Source organism: Lissotriton helveticus, chromosome 7 (assembly GCF_964261635.1).
Source record: "Lissotriton helveticus chromosome 7, aLisHel1.1, whole genome shotgun sequence".
NCBI classification, from domain to species: Eukaryota; Metazoa; Chordata; class Amphibia; order Caudata; family Salamandridae; genus Lissotriton; species Lissotriton helveticus.
In genome coordinates, this window is record NC_136068.1 from 1,388,110,394 (window position 1) to 1,388,124,608 (window position 14,215).

Below are 14,215 nucleotides of genomic sequence, written 5' to 3' on the forward strand. Positions count from 1 at the left end.
GCGAACTGTTTCTTCCAAATCTCAAACCTTCATTGTCAAAACATAACACAGACAGTGGGGAGGCTGACTGCAACCAGAGGGATCTACCACTAGCCTTTAACTTTTGCAATTGGAGCATCAAGGAAGAAGAAGCTATCAAGGACAGATTGAAAAGGTGAAACCTGAGCAAGATCTGTGTAAAGCCGGGAAGAGTTTAGTACCTTCCGATCCGAAGTGCTTGACAAATCTGACCATGGAGTCCACAACACCATAGGAAAGATAGCAAGGAAGTGGACCAAATGAGAAGGAGCTGTAGTCGCATACTCCTTGGTGCAGTGAGACTCTGGTTTGGGGGATACTTTCCAAAAGGATTGGAAGTATTGGGCGTCCATAGAGATGATTCTCATAGGAGCCACAACTCCTCAGTGCTTTTGCTTTTTCCTATTCCTCCTACAAGACTACTGATATGCCCCAGCGATGGATGAGACCTGACATGTGTTTCATCTTGTGCGGATGTTCTATACTTTGTGACTAGGTGGTGCTTGTTTACTACTGCTGCCTGCAAATTGAGATTATGGCAGACAGCATATGGGAGGAGCAGTACCCGACTCTTATTACAAATACCCATATTCAGAGCAAATGAATAAGTTATCCCTAGATATCTGCAACATAGCAGGTGGCACAGTCGACAGACCCATTTGCAGATTCCATGCACAGAGTTTGGCTCAACTCAATAGTGCAATGCAGTCTGTGAAGCAGATGAGAGTCTAGATCCTGTGGTCCTTTTTCTGCTGAGTCCTCCGCATCACCTCCTTGGGCCTGACAAAATGGGAACCTTCAACAGGTTAGCTGAGGAAAAACGGTCTTGTAACCAGCTACTTTACCCTTCCCTGCGGTTACATCACTCGTAACCAGCTACTTTACCCTTCCCTGCGGTTACATCACTTGTAACTAGCTACTTTACCCTTCCCTAGGGTTGCATCAATTGTGTAGTTCCAGTGACAGTGGCCTCCGAGGGAGGGTCTTGCTACCCCCATACCTCTGCTGACAGAAAAAATGCTTGATACTGCACCGGGTAGCCCCTGTACTTACCTCACTTTCCGGTGATTACATCCAATGCCACCAAGGTTTGGTGCACCCTCACTCTGAATCCAATCCAGCAAGTTCCAGAGGGAACTTTGACTGATGGCAACAGAGTGCAGGTGTGAACATAGTAACAAGATGCAGAAGTTATTCTGATCAGCTTACACAAAAAGGCCAAAGGCTATGCATAAGAAAAAAAATCCCTTACCGAAACATATTGCAATCCAAACATGTCGGTCGTAATTAGAGAACTATCGAGGAAGCACAATCAAGAAGGGACAGGGTACATCACTTATGGTGCACAACTACATGCACAGCTCTGGCATGTAAAACTATTTTACATAACAGTTTAAAAAGTTTTTTTGCCACAACTAGTTGCAGGGATACCTACAAGTTTATAATGATGTAGAGCCAGAACTAAAGGACTTATAATAAGACTCTAGGCCTCCCCTTTCTTAGATTTGTGAATAACACACACAAACAGACTGTAGCACGTTAAGGCATAGCAGCGCAACTTTTATGCCAAGAAACTGAAAACGCAAACAATATGGAGGCAGGGGCAGCCACCTTAAGGTCCCATGCAGAGGTTTAGTGGAAGCTCAAAAGGCAGATACTGCTACAGGCGCAACCCGTACTATACAAACATCCATGACAATCTAAAACACAAAAAAGTCACTTAAATGGAGTGTGTAATACTATATGAAAAAAGCGAATGAGATTACAAAGTAGGAAAGATCCCATTTTAACTCCTCATCTGCTGCTTTGGCTAAACTGGAAGTTGTCTTGAAAGATCACATGCTAGGCTTCCTGTGCTTGCTTCTTTACCTCCTACGACCTTTTTTTCTTGCCTGATGCTGTGAAACCCTTTGAAAGGGCAGACAGCCTCGCCCAGATATTGTTCGTGCTCTGCACGTTCTGACAGTCTTACAAAGCCACCTCTTTACTTTAAACCTATTTCTTATTTCCTCATACAGCTTCTTCTACAGCAGCTGCCATGTACTTCGCATGCCTGCTACTAATTCAATCTGCACGCCTGCGCCTCTCGTCCTTGTATGACTTTTAGCACACAGTATGTGACATAAACTTCCATTTTCTTTTGGTCCCACGCAGGAACCAGAAATATCACTTAGGTGCCACCAGGCAACCTGTGTTTCTCCTCAGGCACCCCAATACAATCTGAGAGTGCGACCAGGTCCTCACATACAGCTTTGGCACCAAAATCACGTCATCTGGCATCGCACATGGCACAACCAGAGATCCATCTTTGTCACAAGATACGGCTTTTAGTCCCCACAGGTGTTTCTGAACAAAATGTCCAAGAAAGGGAGAGCAGCAATGTCAATATAGAACAGAGAGCCCTGCCTGCCCTGCTGAACGTTTCTTAATAAAAACGACACCTCCGGGCTGTATTTTTCTGTTTGTGGAGCGTCTTGCAGGCGATATTTGCTTAGTTTATTAGCTGAAGCAGCTCGCCGAGAGTCACTGCAGCGAGCTAATGATATTCATTTCAGGATGTGGCAGAAGGCTGACGAATACCAGGCAGGGGGACAGACACCTTTCTTCAGTTAATAGGAGCGCTTTTGTGCCAAGAAACAGTAGCAAACACTCTCGGTGCCTCCATTGTTGTCCGACAGTTTTTGAACGTTCAGGCTCGTATGAGCTCAACAAATACGCGGGTTTAACCCCAAACGTTTATATATCCAGTGGTTCATTAATGGTTTCACAAGCAGGGGCCCAGGCCCATCATACTGGCGTGTAGGCGTCTGTCGTCCCCTGGGGATGGTCTTTGCTGTGTTACTGGGGGACTCTGAGCAATGAGGCTTCAAGGCATGCTCTTCGTACCTCCCACACGAAGGCAGATATCAGCTACAGTCAGACAAGCGCTTTTCCAGACCACTGGGTCTTCCGTGCCAATTTCCACTATTTCTGACCCACCCCCCAACCCCCTCCCCCTACAATGAGAATACAAGTGAATTTACACACAGACATCTGAACCGGCTGAACTGAGGGCATACAACTACATCCTGGCTACGTCCCGGGTGGGATCTACAGGTCGCAGTGCTAAGTTACTTCTGTATTTTTCGAGAGGAGCCTCCCTCCCTCCGTTACTTTCTCGTGAAATAATGAAAACGTTGCAGGAGGCCCTGTAACCTGGAAACTCGGGACCGGTGCTAATGGAAACCGACATGGAGCTACGTCAGTTCCGCCACGAAAAGCAAAGCAATGCTGTCAAGCCACCAAGAAGCCAAACAACTTTGCGAAAATAAAGATCTTTAAAAATGACACAGGGACTAGCTAGTTAAAATAAAAAAATGAAAAGCACGAAAGGTTGTTCATCAGTAGATGTATTCCTCGGCGGTATTCAGATAATAGTAAAGAAACCCCAGTTTTAGAACATATGGGTCATTAAAGTGCCAAGGTTCATGGTGAAGGTTGGATACTGAAGACACCGACGCACAGTGATGCTCTATTTATTATTCACTGGAAGTATAACAAATACATTTTCTAACACTGACTCTACTGTCAAAGAAACCATACACTGGGTCCACTAATGCACTTGTGACTCCTTGGAGCTTCCACTACTAAAAGATGCACATGAACTGGAACGACAACATTAAAAAAAAAACAGAAGCATTACTTATTAAGTTATACGAGAAGACAACAGAATTCCCAAGAAAAGCAAAAAATAGGTTTATTACAAGCATATGCGAAAAAGATAAATAGAAAAAAGAAAACATTCCACTATCTAAATCCGGAGGCACACGGTAGCAATAAAAATGTTTAAAATAAAACCAAAATCCATTGCATATAACTTTAATAGAACGGAATGGACAACTTTTAGCACACAAGTGCACCTAGAACAGGTAAGGAAACTATTTTGAGTTCTACTGCACATTACATGAATATATTCATCTTATCAGCCCAAAAAGGCACTCTTGGCTTGGAATTATTGTTATCTGAAGACATAGTTTAAAACACAAGATTGACTTCAAAAAGTAAAATAGGATAAAGAATAGGAGAAAAGTAGTGGCAAATTAAAGTATTGGCCTACTAGCACTGCCACTTAAGTACTTTTCTTTTTAGACAGATGAGCACATGTGATCTGAAAAAAATGTCATCACTCAGTGGAAGAGAGTCAATGGCTGTAGTGGACTGACCCTTTGCTGTATACTTTGATGGGAAGGAGCAAAACGTAAATTACAGCTGAACCAATCGATGGAAGAAGGGAGCTGACGAACAGCCTGTCTATACATCTGAATTGTTTATTTGGGATTTTTATTACACGAGTCAGGAGAAAAAGCTATTTCAGTCTTTGGGCAAGATCTTAATATGGATGCAAGATTATAAATTTTGGGAATGGAAGAGCTGCAAATCAGAGCAAGCACGCTGAAATTCTTTGGTTTGATTCCCATAGAGGCTTGATCAGGATTCCAGCATTCAAAGTGGGGACAAGGAGTGGCAATAAATGATAGGGGAAGGGGAAGGAAAAGGCAGCTTTGGAAGTATGTTGTGGACGAGGAAGAGGTGGCCAGCGTAGCGCAGACACTGCTTACTCTGTACTTGGGAAGGATGTAGTAGGGAACAAAGGCTTTGGCTTTGATGGTGGGGTATACACTATGTGCATTTGCTGGGGAGCACACTGCAGAGGAATAATCAATGATACATTTAATCAGAGTGGAAAAGCTCTAGGCGAATATTCCTGCAATTCTAACCCAACCTCCTACACACACAGACCCACCCACCACGTCACGGTACCGTTTTTCCAACTTATGGCCTGGTTCCACTAGGTCTTCTACTACCTTTAATAAGTGGTTGCAGGAGCAGGAAAACTCAGAGAGATGGAATTATAGCCAACAAGAGGGACCTCGGGTGGTATGGGAAAGGAGTAGATAATCTTAAAGGGGGATAGGGGCTGTCAATAATCTCAGTCAGGATTGGAAGAGCAACATATCATTTCAGGAGTGGATATAGGAACATGTCCTGGAAGGTGTAGTGCTCTAAGGGAAAAAACATTGGAGTAGTTGAGCCTGGGATGCATCCTTTTACAAAGTGCTGGGAATGCAACCAGTTTATTCATGGATAACTCTTAGTGTAACAAAGTGGCAACATGGGCATTAGCACAGCAGTGGTGCAACATATACAACAGTAGTGCCGATTCTGGCATGAACATGCTCGTGGTGCTTTAAATATCACAGTAATAGGATTTCTGGGAATAGCGATGGCAGTAATAATGTACGTTTTTGATTTTTAAAGTGCAAGGCTGCCTTGACAGGGCTCCGGCTTCTCAGCGTGAAAAAGCCATGACAGAACCCCCACTGAACTTAAACAAAGCCAAGTTTTAAACTGTTTTCTAGAAATAGTCTCACTATGACTACGGCAGAGCTGAGAAGGAAGGGCATTTCGAAGTGTGGCTGCAAGATATTTAAAGTTTTGACTGCCCATTTCTGTCTCTGCTTAACCTAGGCAGAATAGCTATTTGGAATTGGCGATCTTGGTGCTCTGGTAGAAAGGTATGGCTGGAAAAAAGGTCTGCCTACCGCAGGACAGATCCTGAGCAGTCCCAGAAGTCAAAACAAGGTCTTAAATTGAATACTTTTTCCACTGATGACCATTCAAGGGCTGGTAGGAGATGCATTGGTGCCAGGAATGTGTAAGAGTAACCAGGCTGAAGCATTTTGGACAGTCTGTAAACACTTAAAGGAAGAGTGTGATGCACACAAGTAAGAACATTCCCATAGGACATTTTGGTTGGAATCAAGTAGAAACTTCTTGAGACTTCTCAGAGGCCTAAGCAACAGGCGGACAACTTTTTGATCTAGAGATCCACAGTGAGAGCAGCCTCAATTCAGTCCCCAAGATTCTTAACAGAAGGGTTTAGCAGGAGGGAAAGGGCCAAGATCGTCCATTCACCAATAAATGGTCAATGGACCAAAGATGAGCCTGATTTCCCACCACTTGGACTTATGTTCTACCCCCCCCCCACCCCATTAAGATGCAGCCAATGTTGTCCCATCCAGTTGGATATAGAGTAGAGGCGGCTCCTAAGATGGTCCGGGGCTCCTCTATAATCAGGGGAAACTGAAAACAACAACTAGGTGTTATGAGAATATGGAAGCAGAGTAAAGCCAAAATTAGCTAAAATACATATTAAACAAGCATGTGCAATGCAATCGGTCTTGTCTTTGGGATCTTATATGTATTTAGCTGTACAGCACATAGACTGGGTGCTGAAACATTTACTGTTCTTTAACATGGTGGGAAAGTAAGCACCAAACTGCGTGACACACCAGGTATGGGAACAAATGGAGAGAAATATTGCCTTTCAGCCGGAAATGGTATAGTCCAACGCTTTGTTTTTAATATAAAATCAGGGCCTTCTGTGGTCATATCACTGAAAATACAAGATTTGAAAAAAATATTATTGTCTATGGATGCTCGCGGAAGACAATTTCTTTGGACTGGAATCTAGAGAATGCTAAAGTGATTCCAGTATTTCACAGACCTCTGCTGGTAGCTTTCTATCAAGAAAATTAAATAGAGGCAGTTGTCAGAAAAATTTAAAAAAGAAAGTCCCTCAGCAGAAAGCAATTCTGGTATTTTACTGACCTCGGTCGATCGTTTTCTATGTAGACAGTTAAAAAGAGGCAGTTGAACAGAAAAAAAGTCCCTAAGCGGAAGCAGACAAGTCCTAGAGCTGATCTCCAGAGTCCACAAAGTACATACACATATAAGTATATAATAAGTATATACTAAAGTACATTCAAGACGTCTCCAATGCTCGACCTAAAAAGGTCAGACTCAAGAGGGAGCCCTGCGGAGCCCCACAGTCAATTGATAATGACTCAGAAAAAGCAATGATCATAAACTTGGACATTATGTTTTTCCGAAAAATGGTGACAATCAACCCAAGGCCTTGCCCTTTATCCGGCAGCGTTGCAGTGTCTTGGCATGTGCACTTTCAGGCCGCCCAAGCACATACTGGGCGTGGGTGCAGGGAGAGGCAGGTACAGCCTCAAGGGATTTACATAGGCCGAGAGCAGTTTGAGCTTCAACTGAAGGTTTGGAGATTCAGTGACTCATTTCTGATAACCTTTGTTCAACTAATCTCTAAAATAACTGTGTCTACTTGGGCTTTGCCACTGTCACAAGATAGCTTGTCAGCAGAGATGGCTGGCGATCCCACAAAGAGAGTATAGCAGTTCTATGGGGCCTAAGCAAGCAACTAAACATACATTGATCCAGGAATGTAGCACGAATTACAGCATAGCAGTCGAGCACTTGTCACTCGGACCCTTTAAATATGACAACCCCTTCTGTAGAGGGGGTCCTAGAGGCCCAGTGCAGGTTGATCTCTCAGAAGTGTCTAGAAATTAAATCAAACTCAAAGCCATAGCCAAACCACTCCCCAGGTCAGTGTTTAATTCAACCCGGTAACATGTCGACCGCAGTACTCAAGTAGCCACAGCTATCTTGAAGGACCTTGTGGAAGCCATGCCAAATAACCATGAGGATCAAAAATTAAATGCTCTGGAGCAAAAGTAAATATACTCATGTTGGCCTAAGTACCCATCTGTGGTTGATAATTCAAAGGAAAAGGCCAGACCCTAGTTCTTAACTGGGGTTAAGGGGGGTGAGATCTATATGTAGAAGAATGTTATACCCTAAACTAAAAAGAGAAAAGTTACAATAGCATATACACATTTGCATCACATTAAGCCATGTAGACGTTCTATATTGTAGAAATTTCGCATATGCAGTTAACTTTTTGTAATGTTATATGAAATCTAGAATTGGAAGAGATTTCCTAAGGTACTCCGAATTTCTTGGCAGACACACCGAAAAATCAGAAATCTGCATCCTTCAAATAAAATCTCAGATTTTTTACTTTGTCATTCGGTCACTAAGGGTTAGATTACTAATCGCAGGGAGACCACAAATGTAGAGGCTGTAGAAGCAGAAGGGGGTGTGGAGAAGAGCGGCACTGAACAGAGGTAAACAGATATCCTTAATTTATTTTATTCCGATATTTGATCAGAATTTTCTAGCATTGCTTGAAACAATATGTGTACCTATATCCGCAAACACTGTTCTGTACTATTTTAGAATTTTTTGGAAACATGCAGAATTTCCAATTTTTTATGCAAAACTATAACTTGGAGATTTTTTGGAGTGACCCTGATGGTTCTGGGAAAGCAGTGCTTTTGAGCCTTGTAATAGTGTTAAGAGGAGAGAGTCATCTCCCTGAACTGAAAGAATTGCCGGCAACCCCCTGAAAGCCACAGAGTACATTGACTTGCATGCAGCCACGCACCCCAGTGGCAGGGTTTGGGTTGATAAGTCTGGCCCTAATGAGCCAAAGTCACTCAAGTATGTTATATCATTTAATTTTCACATCATCTAGGCGTAAACTAACATTGTTAATTTCTCTGACATTGGTGCAGAGTAATGTTATGTGAGTTGATGTGCTGGCATATCAAGGCCTAAATTCAAACATTGTAAATTCCAACGGGGTCGTCATTGTGCTACAGAGTGGTTTTTAAACTCGAAAAAGATGTTTTTTTTGGCCTAAAATAGTTGGCCATTTGGCGAAAAGGGACAATTTACACTGCAATGATAAAAAAAATAAACTGCTGGGATGAAGAAAAGGTTTATATCAAAAGAATGATATCCAGCATTGGCACTGTCTTACCCCCATACATTGCAATACAGTCTCGATATTCAAAATTAAAACACAAACATACAGCATCAACCGCGCAGCCCTTAATGGAGAGTTTTCACTTTGAACACTTTCACTGACTTCAGATACATACTTTCTTAAATCTTGTGCTTATAGTCTTTGAAGTGAAAACACAAGTGTCCCTTTTGTGAAAATGTGCAAGCCTGGATTCTTGGATGAAAGCGCTTGATATAGTTAGTGTGTGGTATATATTTAATGGGACCTGTGCCTATTATATATTCTGAAAAAAATATACAGACCATTTCAATGCGTTGAAATAATACCCACTACCAAGAAATCATTACCACACATTTCTATTTTTATGTTTATCATTGCTTCTTTTCTTTTAGGGGACTTCTCGACCCTTGTAATTCTCTCCCTCCACTCTCCACATACCCGAGGAGACCATGTCTGGCCCATTCTCCCCATACACAACATTTGTGGCTAAGACTTCCTACTTATGGGCAAAGTGGGTTCATTTAATTCCCACAAGCTTACCTGAAACAGTCAAGCACTGACCCAACAACATCGTCTGCCAACTCTTTGGGAAGCCGCCCAGTCAATCGTCCAATCCTATACAACAGGAAAATGCAGAACTGGTTTATTTCGAGATCTATATAATGTCTTTGAGCCAGCACATATGTCTTAATAGTACAGAAAAAAGCAATGGACACACCACTATATGCTTATTGATGTGCCCACACAAGAACAGAAAGGTAAACAAGTAAAATTACCATATTTCATTAATTCAGTGTCAACACGAGAGGTGTGTTTTAAGACTTTCAATTTTATTAACCAGAGTCAGCAGAAAAAGTGAAAACTACAAGACATGAGGAATTCCAGAAATTTAAGGAGGAAAACATCGATCAAATAAAAGTCAGTTGGTGCAAATGAATCCATGAGGCATCAGGAATATCACCAAATGTCTTACCCCGTATCGACATTTTCTGTTTGTGAAAATGTTCCTCACAGATTATGGCTTCTAGTTTATTATGGGATCGTTTAAAAATAATTGTTTTGTTTGTTATGTGTCATTGTAAAGCGCACTATCACGCACAAGTGTATCCTGGCACTGAGCAGATGTGTGTGCCTAGCCCCCCCTATGGTAGGTCGGTTAATTGAAAAGTCAGATCTTCAGCTTCCTGCAGAATTCTAGACGGGAGGAGGATGCTCTGATGTGGAGATAAAGGTTGTTCCACGCTTTAGGAGCGAGGTAATAGAATTCCCATCCTCCTGATCTGGTTTTGTGTATGCATGGGATGTGTGAGCATGAGTCCTGCGGAATGGAGATGCCTGGCTAGTTGGTGGAAGGCGATGCAACTGTTCACATAGGTGGTGCATGAGTTGTGTAGTTCCCCGACTGTGTGTATGAAGAGTTTATCGGGAGCCAGTGTAGTTCTCTGAGGGTAATATGATGCAAGTTCTGTGTAGGAGGTTGAGGATGGGTTTGGCTGCCGAGTAATGGATGGTTTGTAGTCTTCTAGTGAGTTGCTTGGTGATCCCAGCACAGAGGGTGTGCCCACAGTCCAACTTGCTGGTGACTACGGCCTAAGACTGTTTTTCTAGTGTTACTTGGGAGGCATTTAAATTGTTCCTCAGCATCTTCAGGGTGTGTAAGCAGCACTAACTTGTGCGGTTGCATCCAATTTGGTATTGATGATTATTCTGAGGTTTCTGGGTCCAAATTCAGCTGGCAACCATTTGGAGTCCCATGGTGAGGTGTTCCTGCATAGATTTCTACTTCTGTCTTGCTGGTGTTGAGCTTGAGACAGTTGGCTTTCATCGAGTTAGTGACTTCGGTCATGCAGGCGATTAACTTTTGTTCTTGGATTGGGGAATCTTGTACGAGAAGGGGAGTATGAGTTGCATGTCACCTGCATATGAGAGGATGTTGATGTTGTGCGTGTGGATGATGTTGACCGAAGGGATTATGTATGCATGGAAAAGGGTGGAGCTGAGAGAAGGCTAGATGCTCTCTGCAGATGAGTTTGCTAACTTCCGAAGAGTAAGGTGCCAAGCTGACAGTTTTTTTCTATCCATTAAGAAAGAGAAGATCCAGCAAAGAGCTGGTCCTTTGATGCCAAATTTGTGCAGGTGCCATTTTGGGATGGGCGGCGAGACAGTTTGTTGTAGAGGTCTAGGAGAATGAGGATTTTAATCCGTGGCAATGAGGACTGTGGTTTCTGCACTGCTTTGGCCTGAATCTGGACTGCATGGCTTTGAGGAAGTGGCTGAGGTGGTCAGTCAAGTGTTGTTGATTAGTTTCGCTAAGACCTTTGTTAAGAATGGTTGGTGTAAGATGGGCCTGTAGTTGGAAAGCATGGCTGGGTCAGCAGATGGCTTTTTAAACCGGGGCATGACAGTGGGATGCTTGCAGGTCTCTGGGAATGTGGCTGAGTCAATGGAGTTGAGGATAGGTGTTAGAGCTTCAATGATTGGTAGTAGTCCTCTTGTAAAGGTGTGGTTGGTGCAAGGATCAGATGGAGCACCAGAATGGATGGTCTTTTTGGTAGCAGCATATTTTGACGGTAGTGATGGCAGGCTTCATTCTTTAGCTGTGGTGGGAAGCTGAGCTGTGATGGTGACAGGGTCTGGATGAGAGTCGAAGTTTCTGTATATGGAAGTGATTTTGTTACAGAAGAATTCAGAGAGCTTGTTGCAAAGGTCTTTCAAGGGGGCAATGTTGCTGGAGGTGACAGGATGCGTGGTGAAATCTTTATTGATGGTGAATCTTTCCTTGCTGCTATTAGTGCTGGCATCTATGCAATCTGCAAGAGCTGTGTGCTTGTTTTACCGTACCCGCTGGTTGTGGAGCCTTTATCTGTAGTGTCTCGATTTGTTCTCCATTTGCACTCCAGGTGCTTGCAATGGCGTCTCATCAGCCGGAGTGCTTCTGTGTACCAGCTGGCCTGTGATTGGGCTCTTGCCATTGGGTTGTGCCTGCGGGAAGCCAGGGTGTCAGAGCATGTGGTGATCCAGCTGCTGAGTTTTTCATGGCTGTCAGTAAGTTGCTGGTGTGTTCGGGCCGTTGCTCAGAGATGCTTTTCCAGCTGCAGAGGGCAGTTCCGGTGGTGGTAGGTCTGTAATGTGGAGGAATGGATATGCTAAAACAGACGAGGACATGGTCTGCCAAGATCATAGTTGCTGTCTTATTTAACTGTGACGTTGCTGACTGAGGAGAAAATTGGGTCCTATTGGTATTTGGGGGTGTGAACTGTGTTGCATAATCACCATCTAGTAATAGGTGTTTTCCTTTTTTTTTCTGGGTGCACCTAAGTGCCTCCCTTTCTAGGACAGATCTGACTACCTGTTCCGCTCGTCACCCTCTACTCAAAATCTGAACACAGAGAGGCTGTAGGCCTGCCAAACGGTTGGGTAACTACATGGATACCATAGATGTTGGGAAGGATCCCAGCAACTCTCTCAAAAGCGCACAATTTCTCCAAAATCCCAACTGCTTTCTCCAAATAGTTCACCACAGCCTGCAAAAAGATCTCAACAACACTCTCCAGGGACTCGGAGAGCCAGCCCTGCATCACCAAGGGTGAGTTTCCCCCATAAGAAGGGACGAGGTACAGGATGCGCGGGAATCAGTCACTAACAAAGCCGAAGGGCTGGAGGCACGATTAATAGATGGATTTGGTTTGTGGTGTGGAATAGAAATCGAGACTTTACATTGATTTGTAAGTTAAGGAGGATTTGGGCTCGACTTTTATATATTTTTATGAGTAAATGCTTGAAAATTGTTTTTTTTTTACCATAGTTCCTTCTAGTAGGGAGCTAGCTACCTCACTAAGACAGTGTGACCTGTGATGTTGAGCACGAATGTCAATCTCCAGTATGTGCACTGCTTTAGACTTTTCTGTAAATTAGAGCCTGCGACCTACGGGCAGAACTATGCAGCCTGTATATTAACTAAATCACCAACTATCTTGAATCTATTAGAACTTTTGATGTGCGGGTTACACACAGATTCCTGCATGAGGTAGAGCACGCCCCCTTTTTAACCTAGGAGTCTGCTGTGTTTCTTTCTGTGTTGGTCATTTTTCTTATATTTCTTGCTTTTCAAGCTCTGGCCCCTTTATTTGCAGTTTCTACCATTTTTTTCCCTTTTATCCTGCTGATTTTTCTTTTCATTTAGTCTGTTTTCTGTAACACTTGTAATGCTTACTCTTTTGTTGTGCATTTTCTCACTTCATCACTCAACTTGTACGTTATTTTACTACTGTTTTTCTTGCCAAATTTACATTTGTTTATTATTTTTCATCCAGTTTATTATGTTTTCTGCCGTTTAGTCTGTTATTTCACTGCTCTGCTGCTAGCTAATTTGACTATTTTTCTCCCAATTTGTACGCAGTATTTTTCTGCTTCTTGTGTATTTTGGTGTGTGGGGGCTCTGTGTGTGTGGGGGGGGGCTCTGTGTGTGGGGGGGGCTCTGTGTGTGTGGGGGGCTCTGTGTGTGTGGGGGGGCTCTGTGTGTGTGGGGGGGGCGTCTGTGTGTGGGTGAGGGCTCTGTGTGTGTGTGTGTGGCTCTGTGTGTAGCTCTGTGTGCGCGGGGCTCTGTATGTGTGCGGGGATCTGTGTGTGTGCGGGGATCTGTGTGTGTGCGGGGCTCTGTGTGTGTGCGGGGCTCTGTGTGTGCGGGGGGCTCTGTGTGTGCGGGGGGCTCTGTGTGTGCGGGGGGCTCTGTGTGTGTGCAAATGCAATAGGTCTCGCATTTGCGAGAGATTAAGCTATTACTCTCTACTACTCTCTAATGCTTACCTATTGCCATTGTAAATGACAATACCAATAAATGAAAAAAATGACATTTGCAGTGCCAATAGCTCTAACTTTAACAAAGACAAGACCATTGCATTGTAAATGCTTGTTAATTATCTGGTGCTGAAAAACACTGTTTGCTGCAAGGTTGTGCCCAGATCTAATCTGCACAAGGAAAAGAGTTGTTGCTGATCCGACCATAGTTGCTAAAAGAGTGAATGACCCTAAAATGTATAATAAATTCAAAGTTGTTCTGAGCAGGTGGTCTCCAAATTAAATTTGGCCCAGGTACCCAAAATCTTTAAGATGTCACTGCCTGTGTAGAATCACGAACTGACTGATAGGCACCTTAGGACTTTGAGCCCTGCCAGGCTAGGGTAACGTAGGAAAACAACACAGAGAGGCAGGGTAGAAAACTCAGACCACCATGATTCTATTGTGATTAGGTAGGAAATTGTACTGAAATTAGGATTCTCTATTTTCAGCCTCCTGAGAATTACCATATTATGATAAAGTTTAACAAAAGATATCGGACATTAATCCTTAAAATGGAGTTACTCTTTAGCCAAACTTGTAACTAGACTAGAATTGGTGATGTGTAGTGTTATGCACAGACAGGAGGCTAGACCTACAGATGTTCTCAAATTTGATGTAAATATGGAGCTTTTAGTGCAG

The 14,215-nt window shown here is 43.3% G+C and overlaps 1 protein-coding gene across 3 annotated transcripts in view; it reads right to left on the reverse strand.

The window, feature by feature from the left end:
- The window catches only part of TBCD (tubulin folding cofactor D), a 2,437,462-nt gene that overhangs the window by 1,752,843 nt on the left and 670,404 nt on the right, over window positions 1-14,215 (reverse strand). For all 3 annotated transcript variants that reach the window (XM_078654702.1, XM_078654704.1, XM_078654703.1), the window contains one exon: window positions 9,278-9,352. In XM_078654702.1, the coding sequence (XP_078510828.1) occupies window positions 9,278-9,352 (75 nt within the window). The remainder of the gene's footprint in view (window positions 1-9,277; window positions 9,353-14,215) is intronic.